Source organism: Meles meles, chromosome 20 (genome assembly GCF_922984935.1).
Source record: "Meles meles chromosome 20, mMelMel3.1 paternal haplotype, whole genome shotgun sequence".
In the NCBI taxonomy this organism is placed as follows: Eukaryota; Metazoa; Chordata; class Mammalia; order Carnivora; family Mustelidae; genus Meles; species Meles meles.
In genome coordinates this window covers 1,430,703-1,450,959 of record NC_060085.1, presented here as the reverse complement: position 1 = coordinate 1,450,959, position 20,257 = coordinate 1,430,703, and the positions used below count along the sequence as shown (strand labels likewise).

General features: G+C 66.9%; 1 protein-coding gene across 1 annotated transcript in view; it reads left to right on the top strand.

Annotated features, from left to right (window-relative positions):
* Window positions 1–20,257, top strand: part of LINGO3 (leucine rich repeat and Ig domain containing 3) — a 35,641-nt gene that overhangs the window by 10,292 nt on the left and 5,092 nt on the right. Inside the window, exon 2 of the mRNA XM_045989843.1 lies at window positions 12,734–12,814. Within this exon, the coding sequence (XP_045845799.1) occupies window positions 12,734–12,814 (81 nt within the window). The remainder of the gene's footprint in view (window positions 1–12,733; window positions 12,815–20,257) is intronic.

The following is a 20,257-nucleotide window of genomic DNA, read 5'->3' as shown; positions in this document are numbered from 1 at the left end:
GTGGTTTGTTGGGTGCTGGGCCCAGGCCATCCGCGCCAGGGGAGAGGGCCGTGTGCGGCTGGAGCCCCCAGAGCCCCGTGGCAGGTGTGGGCCCCCCAGACCAGCCTGCGGGTCGGGCCGCACGCGTCAGTGGGAAGGCTTCTGTGCGCCCTGACGCTGGCCAGCAGGGTCCCCTGAAACCAGGGCCTCCTGGGGCCACCCGAGAGCAAAGCAGGCAGGTGTTCCTCTGGGCTGGGCCCTGCGGCTTCTCTCTTCCCCGTAGTCCCGTCCCGGCAGCCCCCGAGGGCCCCTCTAGACCGCCACCCTCCCTGGGCGGCTCCAGACCACCCACAGGAGTGCCCGTCCGTGTCCTGTCCTCCAAGTGGGACGTTTTCCTGACGCTCGTTTTCTCAACTCTGTGTACTTGTTGGGACTCCCCGGGGCCTGGCCCTGCTCGAGCAGGCTTCGTTTGCCCAATCTGTCACCAGGAGGGCTGGGAGGGTCTGTGGCCCCGTAACCCCTTCCCGGCCAATGAGGCACGTACCAGAGGCCGGCGGCAGTCGGGACCGGGGGCCGGAGGGGCTCAGAACGGGGGCTGGCTGGACGCACGAGCTACCGCTGGGCATTGCCACCAAAGAAACCGAAGCCGGCCGGCTTCCAGCTTAGCGTGGGGATCTGGGTTCCGTGGCTGTGGGCAGCGCTCGCTGCTGCTGCTGAGAGTTCGTTGTCTGCCACGTGGCCAAGCCCTGTGCACGCTCCTCTTCCCTCCTGCCGCTCCCCCTGCACCCCCCCCCCGCCCCGCCTCCAACCAGCTCCCTTATCAGAGGCCTCATCCCAGAGCCAAACCCTCAGCAGCTGGGCGGGTGGGGGGGGCGAGGGGACAGATTCAGGGCTAGCTGTGGGCGGCAGGCTGTGACCTAGAATCGGCGTCCAGCCTGCCCAACCTCAGAGCCGGCGAGCAACTCCCTGGTGCCTGTTCCACAGGGTCAGTGAGGCCACGTGGGGGAGGGGCCGAGCCCCTAGGCACAGGGGCGTCCGCCTGCTCACACACTGAGCCCGCCCAGCGGGGCCGAGACCTTGGGGTCACTACTGAGTCGGCCCAGAAGCCTTGACCCCAAGGTGGGGGCGGTGGGGGGAGTGGGCAGGAGGTCTTGGAGGTCAGTGAGACATTAGAGCCCCAGAGGCAGCCTGGCTTCCTGTCCCACTGCTGTACCCCGTGCTCCAGACCGCTCCCCCCCCTCCGCGTCCCCGCAGCAGAAACGGCCCTCCGCGGCCACGGAGCGCAGGGCTCAAGTCCCCTCCCTCCCTGGCTGTGCGGTTTAGAGGACGGGTCCCACCTCTCCGAGGCCCCACTCCTCAAGTTCAAGGAAAGGCATCACGCCGTGACTCTGAGGCCGGGTGCTGGGCCACGGCTGTGCGGGGAGTTGGTGACGAGCGCGAGCTGTGTGTCAAGTGTGCCAACGAGAACACGGTGCTCTGGGGCCCTTGAAAGAGGGAGACCTCACTCCCCGGGGCTCGGGCAGAATTCCCCAGCAGGGGGTAAAATGGGCCTGCCCTCGAGAGTCCGGCTGACCTGTCTGTGGAAGACCAGAAATAACCTCGCTGCCGTCCCCGGGGGTCTGCAGCGTTCACTCCGCTTCCTCCGACCGAGTGGAAAGTGACCGTGCAAACAGGAAGCTCCCTGCCCGTGGGGGCCGATGAGATAGAGCCACTCTCACTCCGCGGCTGTCACCAGCGAAAGGGGGCGTCTGCACCCCCCAGAACCCGGGCACCCGCTTTGACCATCAGGGCGTGGTGGAAGGAGCCTTGCGGCGCCCACCTTCCCTGGCGACGTGCGCCACGATGGAAGGAAGCGTCTCCCACCCCAGCCCAGGTGCCCCGTGGGGGGGGAGGCCCCCAGAGGAAGCCAGGTGGGAGCAGCAAAGGGACTCGCAGCCGACCGTAGCGTCCGGAGGAGAACTGGTCGGAGGCTGCCGAGTCTGGCCGTGTTTGTGACCCAGTGACATGCCCCCAAGACTCAGGGACAGTGTGACGCAGCTGGGGACGCCGGTTCCTTTGCTCTGACCCCATTTCCTCTGGACGAGAGTGTTGAGAAGGCCTCGTGCTTCTGTGCCTTGGAAGGTCTCAAGAAAGACCTGGAAGGATTGTGCTGACTTGGAAGTGAAGACGGTGCTCCAGGGGTGTGGGCCTCTTGTTCTGGTCTCACGAGAGAGCGGACATTTAATGTCACGTTGAAATTGTACTAGTTCACGAGGAGCCAGGGTAGGAGAAGACCAGAAGCGGGGCGATGCGGGGACGGGCATGGGCAGACCACAGAGGCGGAGCAGGGAGGGGGAAGAAATGAGGGCAAGGCCGCGTGGCAGGCGACACGGGATCCCATCCTCCCGCCTTCCCAGCTGGGGTGTAAATCCCCCGGCGCCCCACCAGCCGGCCAGCCGAGGCCATGCCCCGGGGAGGCGTCCCCCTCACCCCTGCCCAGATCCCGCCCTTCGAGCTCCCGGGCCGCGGCCCACACCGGCCTCGGCACACGGGGCGGACGCTTCGGCCGCCGGACCAGGGGCCGGCCCTGCTCCACGTGCACACGGTCACCGCGGCCCGCGGCTTCCGGATGCCGGCCGAGAGGCCTCGGGTGTTGTCGGCCCAGGCCCCACTCTGGGAGACGGTGCCCGCAGCCCCCGGCCACGCAGAGGGAGGGGCGGGCCCCAGCTGGAGGCCGGAGCCGCCGGAGAGCCCCGGGACCCCACTGCCCGGCAGATGCTGGAGGCTCCGGAAGGTGGACGCGGTCCTGAGGTCGCTGCCGGTCAGCCCCGCCCCTCCGCGCCCCGGCCGCCCGAGCAACGGCTCACACGCCCCAGGCTGGCACAGCCTCCCCAGGCCCTGCCACCACCCCGCTTCCGGATGGGGATACTGAGGCTCCGGAGGTGGACTGCCCCCAGCATCTTCTCCCCGGCCCGCCGCCGAGGCGGATCGCCTGTCACCGCGGCCCGAAGCGGGGTGGGCAACACGTGTGTCGGGGGCGGGCGCACGGGGAGAGAAGGTAGCCCCCCGCCCGGCCCGCCCTGGCCCCAGCAGCTCGCGGGGAGCCATCTCCTCCCTCTGGCGCTGCGGGTGCCTTCCCGCCCCCGACGGCCGAGGAAAGACCTGCCTTCGACCGCCACGCCCCCGCGGAAGGACGCTGCCGGGCAGCGTGGGGCCATCTGCTGCAGAGCCCGGAGGCCCCGTGGCGTCCAGGTGTCGCTGTGCGTGTCCAGGCCTCCTGCCCATGAACCCGCACAGGGCTCAGCCGGGGGCCCGGGTGTAAGGGCCTTTGGCCCACAGGGCGAGTCTGGGGGGGCTCTTGCATCCACGGGGTTGTGGCTGGAGCTCAGGGCTGGCCCCCCCCGACCGGCTGCTCCCAGCACCAAGCCCACCCAGAGCCTCACCGCCTGCAAGAACAGCCGCCCCACAACCTCCCCCGTTAGACCAGGAGCTGTGGCCTGGTGCCCTGGAGAGACCCCGGCCCCGAGGCCTCAACCTGGCCCATCCCAAAGGCGTCCCTGGAGGCTCCCCCTCCCGAGTAACGTTCAAGGACAAACGCAGAGTTTGAGCTGAGCAGGCGGGGTTCACGGAAGCACGTGTGCTCCCAGACGTGAGAGTGGGGGTCTCCAGGGACAGTGGGGGTGTGGGTCTATCTGTGACCAGACCCCCAATGAGGGGGGAACATTTGTTACTCGGGGGGGAGTTTGGGGGGCAGGTTTTGCATCTTCCCTCCCTCAGTGGGTCAGGGCCTCTGCCTTCTTGGTCTCGGGCCTATCTGGTTTGACCCAGCTTCCTGGGGCTTTGTGGGGGGCCATCGGGACCGGCCTCTGGCCCCCCCTTTGCTGGCCTCCAGACGTCCTCTTAGAACCTGCCTGGCTGCCACCTCTGATGTTCCCCTCAAGGACCGGGCAACAGTCCCTCTTCTGTGATGACCTCAGAGCAAGCGGGACGCTGACCTCAGAGCGAGCGGGACGCTGACCCACCTGGGATGCCAGAGGTCCCTGTGCTGTCCGGGTTTTCAGAGCCCTGGAGGGACATCGGGGGCAGCCGACGTCTCGGCTCGCCGTGTTTGGGGTCCCCTTCAGGGTTGCCATCCTCCAGCCGCTAGAGGTTTGCCTGGCCCAGGCATGAGGAGATGCGTTTCGTGCGGGACTTGAGGCTCTGGGGAGCGGACATCAGGACGGGGCGCGTGGTCAGGAAGAGGCCCGGGAGAGGCGGTGGGTGCAGCGAGAAAGGCCCGGAACCCGGCAACACAGCGCCCCCCCCCGGGAGAGGCGGTGGGGCTGGGTTTGGTGGCCACCCCACGAACCTGGAGGCCTCCCTCGACCTCCTCCGTAGGCCGCAGAGAGTGACGGGTCCACGGCAACAGTGACGGGTCCGCTACCCCTGCTGGTTCCGCTCACAAGAGATGGCAGTCTTTGGGGGGAGGGGCGCAGAGGGAGCGCTTGGCCATTGACGTCCCCTTGCCTTGCGGACGGCAGCGAGGGGCAGAGGAAAGGGAGCACCTGCTGCGAGGCCGGTGGACGTCCACTCTTCAGAGCCTTCCTCGTCCCAAGGCTCGGTCCAGGGAGGGGTGCGGCGTCCGGCAGAGGGGCTGGTGCGGGGCGCCGGCCGCTAGAGGCCGGCGCAGGTCCTGCTTCTGTGAGACCGCAGCCGTCGGTGGGCCCTGCGCCGTCCCGGTCCTCGGCCAGCTACCCCGGCCGCCTCTTGCCCTTCAGATATGAGTGAGGCGAGGGGCTCTCCAAGGTCAGGCGTCCCCCGTGGGCACTGTGGCCCCAGGCACTTCATCGTCTGCCCTTTTGTCCAAGCGGGTCGGGGTCTGGGCCTCTTAAAACCTCCTACGGGGGGGCGCCTGGGTGGCTCAGTGGGTTAAAGCCTCTGCCTTCCGCTCAGGTCATGATCCCAGGGTCCTGGGATCGAGCCCCGCATCAGGCTCACTGCTTGGCAGGAAGCCTGCTTCTCCCTCTCTCTCTGCCTGCCTCTCTGCTTACTTGTGATCTCTGTCTGTCAAATAAATAAATAAAATCTTAAAAAAAAAGAAAAAAAGCCAATGCAAAAAAAAGAAAGAAAAAAAAAACAAACTCCTACGGGGCTTTGGCAAGTGCCTGGACCCCGGAGTCCAGACCCTAGAAAAGCCTCCCAGCCCGAGGAACCCCCAAAGTCCCCTCCTTCCCGGGCTCAGGATGTTGTCCCAGGCGGGTCCTTGTTGGGGACTCCGGGCCTGTGTCGGGGCAGCTCCCCGCCCTGGTTCCGGGGAACGTCGGTTCTTCCTGGGGGGGTGACGGCGGAGCAGGTCACCCACAGGCTGCCGGGGGCTCCCTGAGTTCTCTGGTGAGAGCACAGCCTGGCGGGCGGGGCCTGTCCCTGGAGCCCTGTGGTCCCTGTGGCAGGACCATGGGGTCACTGCTGAGCCACGCTGCCACGGGGACCGCCTGAGCCGCCGGCAGGTGTACTGAGGCTCTGGGTGTCTGGGCTGCAGCGCCGGGAGGAGGCACAGCGGGGTGGAGGGATGGCAGCCCCGTGGGGTGCGTGGGGTCCCGAATTCCCCGGTCCTCCCCATCGGCTTCCAGAACGGGCAGGATAGGGTCCGGCCGGGAGACCGAGCGGCCCCGGGAGCCACGCTTCGGGAACGGGTCTGTTACGGGCGGGTTCCGGCTTCACAGGTGCCGGCCTTTGCCGGTCTAATCACCCTTGTCCTTTAAAGCAGTTTCGGCCGGCGTCACGACTTAGCCTGTCCTGGGGTCCCCTCGTCGCACACTGAGGACTCACCGGATCCCATCCCTGCAGGGAAAGGACGCAGGCCAGAGCTCCTCGCTCGGAGGCTGGCCCGGAAGAGGCCGTGAGCCCCCGGGGGGCTAAGAGGAGCTCTCAGGTGGACAGAAAAATCTCTTTCCAAGACCGGGCCTGGCCTTTCCAGCACCACCCAGGGTCTGGGAGCCGCCAGGCGGTTTCTCCACCAAGGAGACAGAGGTTGGACGAGGTAATTCGGCTCTGCTCTCCCCCTCCCCAGGGTGGAAGTCAGGGAAGGGGCTCCGGCTTGATGACATGCGCCTTCGTGTCCTCCCAGAGGCCCGGCGCCCTGTGGTCCCGGAGGGCCTGGCCTTGTTGCCCAGGCTGGCGGGCCCACCTGGGGACCATCGGAGGTCCTGCTGCCGTCCCCAGCGGGAGCGCACGGGCAGGATGGTGTGGATGGCGCCTGTGCGGGTCTGTGCCCCCGTCCAGATGCAGAAGTCCCCGGGTTCCAGCAGAGGGTGACAGGGGTCCCTGCCGGTGAGATCAAACCTGGGTCTGGGCCACGAGGTCCTCCCGGAACGACCCAGGCGCTCGGTACGCTGCCCGGACACAGAAGAGAAGACGTACTCTCGTTGTTCCCGGAGGACCCCGCCGCGTCGGGAGGCAGGCAAAGGGCTCCTTCTGACTGGGCTCCAGAGATGGGGACAGGTGAGCTGGTAGGGACTCACAGCTCCGGCTAGGGCTGGAGGCGGTGGGGAGTCCCCTTCGGTCTTGGGCTATCCCCCGAGGGGGCGGGAGAGGAATCCCTCTGTGGGAACTTGCAACTGTGGGATCGGCCCTGCGGGGGGGCATGGAGGCCAGGACGTAGGTAGGGGTCTCTGTATGCAGTGTGGGGTTCTGAGGAAGACCTCCCTCTTCTGGCCAGACCTCCCCGCCCTCCAGCTTCCGTGGGGGCCAAGCAGGGCTACAAACGCGGATACACATCTTCCTTTCCAAGTTGTCCCATCGGAGCTGGTTGTTTCCAGGTATGACCCAGGCCGAGTCCTTGGGGATGGACGCAGAGCCTCCCACGGTCTTCAGGCAGTGGCTTCCAGATCAGCGAGGGTCCCTGTCACCCTCAGGAGGGCCAGCTCTGTCCCAGGAGGTGCCCTGCTGAGCCATTGCGGCTGGAACTGGCACACCGTGAGGACGCGGGCCCCATCCTGGCTCCCGGGAGCACTGGCCTTCCTGCGGACCCCACGGGAACGATGTCCAGTACTTCCCGGGGTGGACATCCTCGTGACTCCAAGATCTCTGGATATCCCGTTCCCCTCACGCTACGATGCCTCCCACCAGTTAGGGACAAGCGGCAGCCTCCCGGGAAACGGGGTCCCCTGGACTGGTCACATGGTTTTCGTCTGACAAGCTTCTACCTGGAGCCCAGACCACGTGGAACTGACCCCATCCCCCACTTTCCCCGGAGCCCTCCGCCGAGCCGCATTCAGTGATGGAGGCGAACCCACAGGGAAGCCCTCGCTGCGGGGGGGCCCTCGCTGGGGAGCTCTGCGGGGACCCCCACGGCCGGGGACCCGCTCTTGCTGCAAAGTGTTTCCGGATCAGGCCTCCGACTTCCTGCCTCACCGGGCCAACTCCGGCTCTCAGAGAGGCCGTGCAGCCGGGCCTCTGCCTGCCTGGGCCCCTCCGCCAGGAGCGGTCAGCGCTCTGGGGCCGCATCCGCCCCTGCCAGGGCCCGCCCACTCTGAGCTGGCCGCTGTCCACTCCGGCCAGCGGGGTCAGGACGCACCGGGGCCGGGAGACCCAGAGGCAGAAAACGTTCCTGGCGTCCTGGGAGCCCCCACCTGTTGCTGAGAATCTGAGCCCCAGCCCTTCCCCAACAGCAGGCCACGCCCACTCGGGGATCCCCGTGGCCTCCCAAAGTCACGTACCCCAAGCTGGCGCTCCTGCTGCCGCCTCCCCAGCCGTCCTGGCCCCGGGCTCTAGCCCCACAGTCCCCCCACTTGCTCAGGCCACACACCTCGGGGTCACCCTTGATCCCCCACTCCCTGCGCACCCCATCAGCAAGCGTTGACAGGCCTCCCTTCCGAATCTATCCTGACTTCCTTCAGGGACCGATAACATGACCCCGCCGCTCAGGAAACAGAGGCAGAGGGAACACTGCCCGGGGCCCCTCTGCCACGTTCACTCCACAGCGCTGGGGGCACCGCAGCCTCCCTGCTGACTCTCCAGTGCATGGCTCCGGCCCCTGCCCCAGGGCCTTTGCAGGTGCTGTTCGAGCTCCCGAGCCTGCTTCCTCCCACACGCTCACAAGCCTCATCCCCCACTTCCTTCAGGCCGTTGCTCCACCAGAGACTCTGCCCGTCCTCCCAAAACGGCTCCCGTGATGCTCAGCCACCTTGGGCACCCACAGAGTGGGTCCCACTCACCGGACTGTATCTGTCTCCGAACGCCGTGATGCAGGTGAGATGCAGGTTCTCTGGGGTCCGCGGCGAGAGCGGGGTGAACGGGCCGCAGCCTCCGGAGGGACTGGTTTCCTCAACAACCAGGCTGCCCGCAGGGAGACAGAAACCCGGAGGGTCAGACGCGGAGAGACCCCGTCCCTTACTAGAGATGCATCAGCCGACGGCAACAAACGGACCGACTTTGGACCCAACCTGAAGAAAGTAAAAGCGTGTCACAAGACAGTCGGGGAGCTGGGCGCTGGCCGGATGTTGGAGAACATTCAACGATGACTGTGAATTTTGTAAAGGATGATAATGGAATTGTTGGATTTGGTTTCTTGTTGGTTTTAAGTCTTTATGTTTCAGATACGGACAGAATCACGTCCGGGACTCCCGCCACGTCTGCCGGGGAGAACGAGGGTCTCCACGAGGCCCGAGGCCCGCGGCCGATGACGGGGGCACAGGGTCTCGCTGCACGACGCCCTCAGCCTTCGCTTCTGTTCGAAAATTTCCGGGGCCGCTGGCCGGCTCAGTCCGCGGAGCCTGCGGCTTGATCTCCAGGTCACGCGTGGGAGCCCCACACCGGGCGGGCGCGGAGCCTGCTTAAAAAAGAAAAACATGAAATTTCTGTAACAGTTATCTGCTCTGTGTATCAGAGCAGAGTGTGTTTTTAGTGGTGGAGGCTGAGTTCGATTCTGAAAGAAGGACTCGCTCTGTGGGGGTGTTGCCTGCTCGGGGGACACTTGTCAAAGCTCGCGGCTTCTGTGCTTAGACGCCTCCCGTGTGGCCACACAAAGCCAATCCTCATGCTCCTGGCCTAGAACCTTCTATGGCTCCCAGCGTCCCCTCAGAAAAAGTCTGGATGCCTCTTTTTTTTTTTTTTTTGGATTTTATTTCTTTACGGAATCACCACACCCAGGGTGGGGATTGAACTCACAACCCAGAGATCCAAAGCCGCACGTTCTACCGACTGAGCCAGCTGGGCGCCCCGAGGGCCTCTTCATACTCATCTTTTGTTGCAATCGAGCTGTCCCCTTGTTGTGACTTTGTTAAATCTACGGTTCTTAAACAGAGCCCCGGGGTCCTGGACGGCGAGCCTGCCTCACCAGTGGCCCCAGAGGGATCGAGACCGAGGAGTTTCTTACTCACAGGACCTGTGGGAGGGAGGCCCAGGCAGGCCTGGAGGCCCCCGGGGAGCAGGACCGGGCCCCGGCCTTTAGTAGGGTCCCTGCGTGGAGTGTTTTGGGGGTCCCTGGACCCAAGCTGGGTTGGTCAGCTCCTTGGGGGACACAGCTAAGGGGAGGCCCCCGAGGCAGGGAGACCGCTGACCGCAGGGCTGTTGTGGGCGTCACAGCACCCGCTTACACTCGCTGCGCCCAGACGCTGCTGTCCAGGGCGCACTCCTCTGACGGACCAGTGTGGGTTCAAGGGCCCCGCAGGCCAATGGGGAGACAAAGTGGACGCCGACGAGAGGTTCGGTCCCTAGCGTGAGGTCACACAGCAGGGACCCCAGGGATGGTCTCCGTTGCTGTACTTCTGCCCCTGGGGAACCGATAACTCCCCTCTCGGTCACACAGGGAGGCCGTCGTGCGGGGCCACACCTGCGGTTCCCCGGCCACCTGCCCCCGCAGCCTCCCTCCGCGGGCACGCAGCCGAGATTGGCCAGAGGAGAAGGGCTTTTAATTTTAGAGATAATTATTGCCCCCTAAGGGCTCCTGATGGCTTTCTCGGGCGCAAGAGCACAAGATGGCAGAGCCCGAGACCCAGGCACACCCTCCCATGGGGCGCACCGGGGCTCTGAACCCCCCTGGGCAGGCGGCCACCTCCCTGCCCCCCACCCCCTCCCATGGCTTCCCCATCCGGAGCTGTGCGCTCCTCCTGGGTGCTCCCTCTCCGTGGCAACATCTGCCACACAGGTGGTCGTAACCTTGGCAACCAGGTACGACTGCCCCCCCAGGCTCCACCCAACCCAGCTTCACCCCCTTTCCAGGGTCCCCTCATCCCCTGTCACCGCCCTCCGCAGCATCCTGCTGGGGATGCAGGGCCGGCCTCCCTCACCCTGCTAGACGCAAGGGAGCAGCGCTGGCCAAGGGGCACGCTCTAGCTGTTTGCTGAGCACCCACTGTGTGCTCCAGGGACTCCCTGGGGACAGGGATGCTGGCCAAGGACAGAAAGGAGAAGACAAGCCGTGGTTTTGGGGTGGGGTAGATGCGCAGAGGAACTCTGAAACCCCACCGCTGGGAGCAAACACTATCTAGGGGACGCCTCCTGGGTGCGTCCCCGAGCCACAGCAATAAAGGAGGAACACACGACAAAGAGACTAAGTCGGTAAATCACACAGTGTCCCGACGGGGGAGACACCCGGAGCGGGGAGGAATGGAGACGGGAGTCAGGAGGGACGGAGGCGGGGGCGTCCTGGGAAGGGCACGGTGGACAGAGGGAACAGCCCCGCACGGGTCCTGAGCTGCGCTGGTATGATGCCTCCCCCTGCCCTTCCGCCGGCTTCGGAGCCACGACCACAAGTGGGCAGAGCGGCCAGTCCCCGGTGTCCCCTCTGTCATCAGCAGTGGGGTCTGCAGGCCGAGAAGATGGGTAGCGTCTGACCCCTGCATCGCCGATGATGGAAGCTGCAGGGAGTCTCCCGTGGCCCCAGGACCAGGGCGCGGCGGCAGCATCTGGGTTTGAACCTGGGCGGCAGCTCCCAGCTGCCTCTCGGCCTGTAGGACTCACCCCCCAGCGGCCCTGCTCGGGGAAGCCTCCCTGCCCTCCCCCCCCCCCCCGGGTTGGGCCCTGCCCGTCTCCACTGAGCTTTCCACCCCGCTTCACAATTACTTCATGGACCTGCTTCCTCGGCCAGCCGCAGCCCCTCATTTCCCCAAGAGCCTCCTCCCTCCAGTGCCTGGCCTGGTACACAGTAGGCGCTCAATAACGCTCTCCTCCAAGGGCTCCGAGGAGCAGGTATCGGGAGAGGCCGGTATCAAAAGAGAGACATAGAAGCTCAGAGAAGGGAAGTGACCACCCTGAGGTCACACAGCAGGTCCCTTGTGACAACCTCTCTGCACAGAGTTCTAGGCTGGGTGCAGGGGTGGGGAGCCACGAGGGAGGGCCGCCCGCATCCTCTTTCTGGACCTCTCTGCGGCCAGGGAGGGGCCACCCCCACCCCCCGCCTGTGGGGGGCCTGGCCTGCAGACTCCTGAGATGCAGTTTCTGGGCCTCCAGCCAACGCGACAGTCTGGGAACAGAGCCGGCTTGAGTCACAGGTGGCTGAGCGGACGCCAAGCCGCCGGGAAGATGCGGCAGGCCTGGAAGTCGGGGGTGGGAGAATACAAGGTTACACACCGCCGAGGCAGCTCTGCAGGCTCCTCCCTGGGGGCAAGGGCATCTCCCAGCCTCAGTGTGCTCATCTGTGAAATGGGAAGGGGCCATGGGCTCAGCAAGCCGCCAAGGGCCTGAGTTTCAAACTGGTGGTGTCAGCATGGTGGGGGAGGGGCGCCCCACCCATGCTCGCCGCAGGGCCCCCAGCTGTAGTAACGTCCCCCTGCCCTGCCAGACTCCACCGTGTGCGTCCCCTCCGTGGGTCTGGGCTCACCCCTGGCCGGTGCGGGGCAGGCCCGTCCTGCAGGGTAGAGCACCCCACTCCTGGGCCCACTGCTGCCCGTCCCACTTCCGTGCAGGGGCCAGGGGCATCCCAGCCCGGGGCTCCGAAGTCGGAGGCTGCGCAGGGACATTCCGTGATTCTCAGCAGATGGGCGGCCCCGCTGAACGTGAGCTTTCCAAGCAGAGGGACCCCCACGGGCCCCCACACTAGTCACAGTGTGTGAAATGTTGGAGACCCAACATTCACTGGGCACAGCGGGCCACCGGCCCTGTCCCTCACACACACGAGGGGTGACAAACCGGCCAAGGAAGGATGAAGGGAGAGGCCCTCCAGCAGGCAACAGCAGGTGCAGAGCCCGGAGGCGGGCCAGCAGGGCTGCGGGAGAGCAGGGGCCCTGGGGACAGTGCGGGGCGGCTGGGAGGAAGGGATGCGGCAGAGCCAGAAACACGCCGACTTTAGACAAGACCCTGAGGGCCACGAGGAGCTATGGTCGTTGGAGCCCAGCGGCTCAGTTTCCTCCGGGCCCCGTGGGGAGCTGGCTGGGGCGGAAAGTGCTGGGGCGGGCGTCCAAGAGCCAGGTGGGGAGGCCGGGCCTGAGGACGAGGCAGGGGCAGGGAGCAGGTGCCGGAGCGCGCAGCCAGGGCGCCCCCGGCCTTTCCCGCACGGCGGCGCCCGCAGGCCCACCGAGCCCCGGCCCCGCGGGTCCTCCGACCGGCGTCCACGCGGGCGGGTGCGCACAGACGGCTCGCGCTCGCGGGCCTGCTCCGGGCCCTGCCCCCCGCCCTGGCGCGCGGCCCCGCACCTGCGCGCACGTGGCCCCGCGCGCCCCGCACACCTGCGGCCCCGGCGCCGCGCACCCCGCGAGCGGGCGGCGCGCACGGCCCGGCGCAGCCCCGCGCGCCCCCGCCCCAGAGCCGGGGAGGGCGGCCGGGCACGCGCGGCGGGGGCGCGCACGGCGGCCCGGGAGGCGGCGGCGGCGGTGGCTCGTGTCGGCTCCGGGCGGCCCCCGCGCCGCAGCCCGCGCCGTGTCCGCGGCGGAGCCGCCCAGGTGAGTGGCCGCGAGGGCCGGCGACCCCGCTCCGCCCGCGCCCCGCAGTCCCCACCCGCGCCCCTCTCCTCCCCCGGGGGCGCTCGCCCCGCTCACCCCTCCTGGGGGCATCGCTCTCCGCCAGGCCCCCAGCGCTCCCCCTGGAAACTTTGGGGGCCACTCCCCACGCTGGGGTCCCCCTCCCGTCCCCTGGGGCACTGGGGAGCGGGGAGCGGGTTGGGCGTCTCTGTGGGGCAGTGGGGACAGCGGGAAGGATGCGCCCCCTTCCATGGGGTAAGAAGGGAGCACGGACTGGGTCTGGGGGGGGGTTGGGGGACCATGAGGATAAAGGCTTCATTCCTGCCGCTGGGTCTGATCCAGCGGGGAGGTGCCAAGATGCCTGGAAGGAGAAGGGGGCCTTTGGGGTCCGCACCAGGACAGGCTCCATCCCGGGGGCTGGGGACCGCTCAGCCTGGTGGGGAGGTATTTGGGGGCATGGGGCTGAGCCCTCTGCACTGTGGACCTGTGTCCAAGTGACACCAAAGACGTGGTGGGAAGCTTCTCTCCATCCCCTGAGGCTGGGCCTGGGTGCCCCCGGGCCTCTGGAGCTGGTCAGTGAGACCACGGAGCCCCATTCAACAAGTTGGCGGGGGGGGGGGGGCGAAGCACCTTGTGCCTTGGTCTGGGCCCAAGAAAAGAGCCGGTCCTGACTTTGGAGAGGCCTTAATAAGTGGTTTCTTTCACATGTGCTCTGGGCACTAAAGACACAGGTACCCCGGCCCCCCAGTTCTGAGGTTTGGGCCCCAGACCTTGCATTATTAACAAGCAGACCCTGGTGATTCCGTGTGTGTCCTGAGGTGGTTGAGAACCTCTTGCAGCTGGCAGAGGGTGGGAGGGAGGGTGTCTTGTGTGACGTGGCAGCAGGCCGAGGGACCGTTTGGGACTTGATGGGGGACCTCTGGGCCAGCAGAGCAGTGAGACCTGGAGCAATCCTGGAGGACTCCCTGGAGGAAGTGTGGAGGCTGGGAAGGGTGTGGCATGTGAGTGACAGAAGGTGGAGGACACGAGGTCTCAGTGTGGACGAGGTGGTGAGCAAGGACAGGTTGTCTTTGTCAGGAGTCTCAGCCCAGGCGGGGTCTGGGCCCCTCTGAGCTGAAGCAGTCAGCTGAGGCAGGATCCAGCCGGGAAGAGCCCACGGGCAGACCCCTTAGGCTTCCCCCACAGACCCTGCTCCTGCACTCCACGCGGATGACATAGGGTGACAGCAAGGGACGGCCCAGCCCCGGGACGGGGGTTCGGAAGGGCTAAACCCGGTGCTCTCATCCTGGCTTTCCTTCCATTCTGTGTCCCAGCTGGTGACATGGGGCGTCGGAGAGACCCTCGCAGGCCTCCGCGGCAGAGGCCGATTGACGGCACACGGATGCACATTGGGCCCTGGTCTGGTGCTCGGTGCCCCCGCTGGCCTCGTTGCAGGCCTGCCCTGTGCCCGCTCGGCCTCAGCGTGCTCTTCTACAGAATGGGGGCGGCTGCTCCTCGCCACCCCAGCGGAGGCCCGGGATCTGCAGGTGCCTCGCTGAGTGGGCCCAGAGAGCGACGGGAGGCAGCCGCCTGATTGCTCTCCCCCGTGCTGTCATTCCTGGGCTCCCCTGAGTCACCACCTAGTCACCAGGTAGACAGCCTTCCCCGGGGGCTTGCCAAGCAAAGCTTGTGCGGGGTGGGCCCCAGGGAGCCACCCACCACCACGTGTCAATCGTGGGCCGCAGAAGGGCACCCTCTGCCCTCCGGTAGCGCCCTGGAATTTAATGAAAGGAGCTGGCGTCAGACCCACATTCAAATGTTGACCCTTAAGCTTCGTGATGTTAGGTGAGCTGGACCACTCGGATCCTCAGTCTCTTCTTCTCCAAATGGGTTTCCTTATTCCCGCCCTCAGGGCTGGGCCAGTGGGTGAGCAGCCTCAGTGTATGGTGAGCATTCGAAGAACGGTTCTAGATCAAGAAACTTCTCCCGGAGAGGGCAGTTGGCAGCGCCCGTGTGTAGGCAAGGAAAAGTGGGTCAGGAGGCCCCCAGCCCCCCAAAGAGTTAAGGGACTAACAGCAGACGGAGGCTAATTAGGGCTTAATGAATTGTCATGGATGAAAGACCCGGGAGGGCCTGGATCTAGGACGAAGGATGCACCAGATGGGGGGGGGTCGGCAGTGTGTCCCCAAACGCAGGCCTCGGAGGGCCGGTGCCTCTGCAGCTGGGCCCCCCCGTTCTGTCCAGAAGCTTAAATGGGAAATGGGGGATATTTCTAGTTCCTGCCACACCCAGATCCCCTTGCTCCGTCCTGTGCCCGTTGTGACAGGGAGACAGGTTGTGGTGGGGGGCGATGGGGTCCCGCCGTCCTGTCCCACCATCTCTCGCCTCCCCCACCACCCCGTGGGTTCGGCTGCTGCCTGCAGGCGGCCTGGCTGGGCCTTGCCCAAGGCAATCTTCAGCATCCCCTGGCCTGGGATAAAGCTCGGCAGAACAGCAGGTGGGTGGAAGGCGCGGGGGCGGGGGGGGGGTACCTGGCCAGGCTGCGTCTGCCCAAGGGGACGGGCCCGAGGACCCCGGCCACACTCTGCCTCCTCCTTGGGTGGAGAGTTTATGGCAAACGAGCCCTGGACAGTTTCGAGTGGAGGGGAGTAGAAGGCCCTTTCCCCAGGTGCTGCCGTGATGGACAGAGTCTGGGGCCCGTCCCCAGGTGTGTCCCCACGCTTAAGCTGGTGCTGGTGGCCTCCTCCATGGGGAGCCCCCCCCCCCCCGCTCTTCCCGGCCCCTGGAAGCAGGCTCACAGCTCTGCAGGGCCTCAGCCCACCTCCTCCAGGCCGCATGAGTTTCCTGGGGCCGCCATCACAAACCACCGCCAGCGTACGCGTAAAACCACTCACTCCGATTCTCTGACACGTCGGGCTCCCACGTCCTAAAACCCCGGCGTGGGCAGGGCTGGTCCCCCCAGGGTACAGGGAGACCCGGCTCCAGCCCTTCCCCGCCCCGCAGCCCCCCTCCGCCCTCCCCGCCCGCAGCCCGGGGTCTGCCCGTCTCTGGGGCCCCCGCCTTCTGCCGCCCTCTCGAGAGGACATCGGGCCCCCGGGATCCCAGGACAGTCTCCCCGTCTTGAGGTCAGCTCATCGTTACCCCTGATTTCATTGACAAACTGCCCCCTCTTGGCCAGAGGGTGACAGGTGCACGTCCCCCGCGTCCTCGGGGCGCCCGCCGTCCCCTGCCTGCACACCCCGCCACCCCGTTGGTCTTCTCCATAACACGGTCTGCGTGTGGCCTCTCCGTTACCTCTTTCTTCTGTTTATCTCCCGCAGACGGAAAGGCAGGGATTTTGTCTCTTTTGTTCAAAGCCGTTGCCCTCGAGAGCGAGGGCAGCACCTCGTACCCAGCAGGGGCCCTTGAAGCGCTCGTGGGGTGAGTGAGTGAGTGAGGGCGGATCCTGGCCGAGCAAGGGCTCGAGGCTCCTACCCAGCCGGTACCCGGGGCAGACTCTTCGGGAAGGATCCTTCTCTACAGAGCATCTACCCCTCCCCCGCGGTCAGCCCGGGGAGGTGGGTGCAGGGAGGGACGCCAGGGAGCCTGTGGGCGCTAACGGGACCGGGCGTTGTCCCGCCCAGAGGCTGGCGGGTCCTTTGCCGTGTCTGCGGGGTAGGCCGGGCCCCAGAGCAGCCCAGCTCCCAGCGCCCTGCGGGGGCAGGCAGGACGGTCCGGACTCAGGGGCTGCAGGGCGACGGGGTCAGGCCACACAGAGCGGACGCACCTTCAGACGAACACAGACGCCCCGTAGTCCTGCTCCGAGCCCGTCCTGACGGCCACTGCGCTCAGCCTGGGCTCCCAGCCCTTCGGGTCCAAGCCCTGCGGGGTTCCACCCCGGCCAACTCCCAGCCCCCAGACGGCAGACACACGCCAGCCCCTCAGGGCTGCGCCTCGGGCACCGGGCTTGTCCCCGCGCCAGCGACTTGGCTCCCACGGTCCCTGGACTCAGAACACCATTTCCCGGACTGTCGCCTGGCTGACCCCTGCCTCCCATGCAGATCTGGGCTCAGAGAGCCCCCCAGGCCATGCTGGACAAAGCATCAGACCGTCACGGACCCCCGCTTTCCCCAGCCCTCAATGTCGTGTCACTTTCATGACCCTTGTCCGCTCTCACCCAGCACGACGCGGGGGGAGGGAACCAGACGCAGGAGGCCACCTGGGCTGCGTGTGCAACACGCCCAGACCAGGCTCCTCCACGCCCGGGACGAGGGCTCGTGGGGGCCGGGGGGTGATGGCCGACGGGGACGAGGTTTCCTTCGGACCCATGGAATGTTCTGGAATCAGATGGAGGTGATGGGTGCCCAGCACGGGGAATGCACTAAAAGGCACTGAACTAAATAAAAACGTGCCCGTGGGGGCCGGCACCAGTCGGGGCCTGGCATGCGGTAGGTCTCGGAGGAGAACGGGATGCCCAGAGTGTGAGTGGGTGGCAGGCCGCCTCCACGCCCCGGCCCGGGTCCCCGGTGACCACCGCCCGCGGACAGCCTGTCACAGCAGAGGGGCTCCGTCCGGGAAACACGGGTCGTCCGCCCACCCGGACGCTGGGGTCGGGCTGCCCCTGTGCGGTTTGGCTTACGGGAGGCAGACGAGGCTGTGCGCCCAGTCCCCGGTGCTGGCTTGTCCATCTGGGGCAGGCGGGGGACGGAGGCCTGGCTCTGTGAGGGGGTCTGGGTGGCCCCAGGCTGAGCGTCAAGCACCCAGCACAGTGCCCTCGGGGACCTTCATCGGGGGCAGCCCGCATGCCCGGCTCCCCGCGCTGCCGACCCCAAGCCTTCCTGTGGGGTGGGGGAAGGGCGCGGCGGTGCCGGGGGCCTCACGGTCCTGCCCGGCTGACACGCGGGTCTGCAGAGCACGCAGACCTCACGGTTCTGTGGGGGATGGGGTCCGCTGGCCCTGGGAGGGCCGTGGAGAAGAGGGGACGGCATCCCGGGCTTGAGCCTTCATCTGCTCGCCACCCGCTGTGTGGCCCTGGGCAGGTCCCCTCCCCTCTCTGGGCCTCTGCGTCCCCGTGTGTACCGCAGACTGATGGTGAGCTGATTTCCTGGGGGGCCGCCACCGTGTGCCTGCCATGCGTCGTGCGACCTCTAGACAGGGCTCTCACCCCGGGCTGCCTCACTTCCCGTCCGGGGACGCCTGTGGTGGTTGTGGCGGGTGGCGCTCCTGGCCTCCAGTGGGTGGGGGCCGGGGATGAGGCTCGGCCCCCCGCCCTGGCTGGAATGTTCCCCCGGAGAACGACCCCACCCCCACGTCTGTGGTGCAGGTGTCCTCGGACCGCCCCCGGGCCATCCTGCAGGAGGGACACTGAGGCCACAAGAAGGAAGAAGGTGGCTTCTCAGTGGGGGCGGTCTGCGCGGCGCCGTGGCCTGGCGGTGCCAGGGGAGGCCGGCACCTGGTACTGGACTGGCAGGGGGTGGGGTTGCCATGATTCCAGCGTGTGCGGGACGGGGGTGGACTGGGGACAGCTCCCCGTTGCCGGGGCTGGGGCGGGGGGCACGGCAGCAACCCCCCCAGGAGAGGCTGGGGATGCGGCCGGGTCCCCAGGACTGGAGCTCGGGGGAGATGTGCCACCCAAGACAGAAAACCAAGTCGTCAGCTGACAGGGACAGGAGGAGACGCCCTGGTGGGTGCCCAGCCCCGGGGTAGGGGGGAGGGTCTGGAGCGCGTGTTCCCCAAGACCCCAGCCCTGGGGAGAAGGGAAGGGGCAGAGAAGGGTGAGAACAGGGCCCTCCTTTCCCTGTCGGCCGCAGCCCACCACAGGGCCTTTGTCCACGCTGTGCCCTCTGCCCTTCCCACCCGCCTCTGCCCTGCAGAGCAGTGGGCACAGGGCCCTGAGAACCCCCAGAAGCAGGATGGGAGCCCAGACCTCCAGCCGGATGGGAGCCCCACTGCGGAGCCCAGGGTCGGGACACAGGCCCAGGAGGGTCCCTCCCGGGCTCACCGCACCCCTGGCTCGCCTCACCCCTGGCCCCGTGGAGGCAATGACGGCCGCGCCTGAGGGACAGTCGGGGACACGCCGGGTCACAGCTGGAGGGACCCGCAGCCGAGGGCCAGCTATGGTCCCATCCGGGGCGTCGCCGTGGCTCGGCCGCCCCGTAACAGGTGAGGGACGCAGGTGACGGGCTCCCCGGTGTCCTGCAGCCCCCGCCGGGCCCACCTCTGGCCGCCGAGTCCTTCCTTCCTGGTTCTGCCCTCATCCGTGCTCTGGGCCAGCTCTTTTGTAAGAAGAATTCTTCCCAGCGTAGAAACGGCTTAAGAAACGCGAAACGTCCGTGTTCGCGTCTTGGCCTCACCCCAGGGCGTCTGCGGGCGCCCCCCCCCCCCCCGCCCTTCCTGCTGCCGCGGGCTCAGCCCCTCCCCCCTTGCAGGGCCTCAGGTAGAGCAGCCCCCCTGTGGGTGAATCGGAGCCTGCGAACCTGTCCGCGGCTACACCGTCCCTCCCCGGCTCTTTCTCGGACCGACCGGAGCCGGGGTGTTCATGAAGCTTCCTTCCCCCCCCGCCCCCCACCGGCTCCGGGATGGAGCTCTTTGTCTCTCGGGCTCAGCACGGGGCAGCTGTTCGCCCACTGACTAGTGGACAGGAGCGGGGACCGAGGGGCAGCTGCCTGGCCGGTGAGGCACAGTAAAAACCGTTTCAAGATTCCGCTGAAGCCCACGCCCCCCCGTTGTCAGCCACACGCGACTGAATCGTCTGTTTTGAACAGCCCCGCAGCAACAGCCGTGCGCCGATTACGACTGGCCGCGCTGCCCGCTGCCCCCCGAGACGGCCTCCCGCCACCCCGAGGTGCCGTGCGACTCAGTGTCCCCGTTGGGGAAGGGAGGGTGACGGCGAGGTGCCCCCATGCTGTGGGGTCCCGGGGGAGCCCCTGCGCCGGGGCCGGCCCCGAGCCGAGGCTCCGTGGTGTTTGCCGTGTTGAAGGTGGTGGCCGCGGCGTTCGTGGTCCGGCAGACGGGAGACCGGCGACAAGCAAGAGTCTCGATGGCATTTAGAGGGACTAGGATGGGGGCGCCCGGCTGGCTGGCAGTGGAGCGAGAGTCTTGATCTTGGGGTCGTGGGTTTGAGACCCACGCAGGGTACGGAGCTTACTTGATCAAGAGAGACTAGACGAGGACCGTAGTACAGTCACCAGGAAGTGACACGGGCCAGACCCAAATAAAGTCAGGGAGAGAGCCGCGCGGGGAAGGTGCTCCAGGCAGAGGGAACATCACGTGCAAAGGCCCTGGGGCAGGATCAGGCCTGGTGTGTGGGAGGAACAGCCAGGAGGCCCAGGTGGCTGGAACAGAGTGGGCAAGGGGGAGAGAGGGAGGAGGGGAGGGCAGGGAGAGGACGGGGCAGGTTGTGCCGAGCCTTGGGGCCTCATTATGTGCCAGATGGGGGTGCAGTTCTCTGCTGCAGAAGGAACAGAC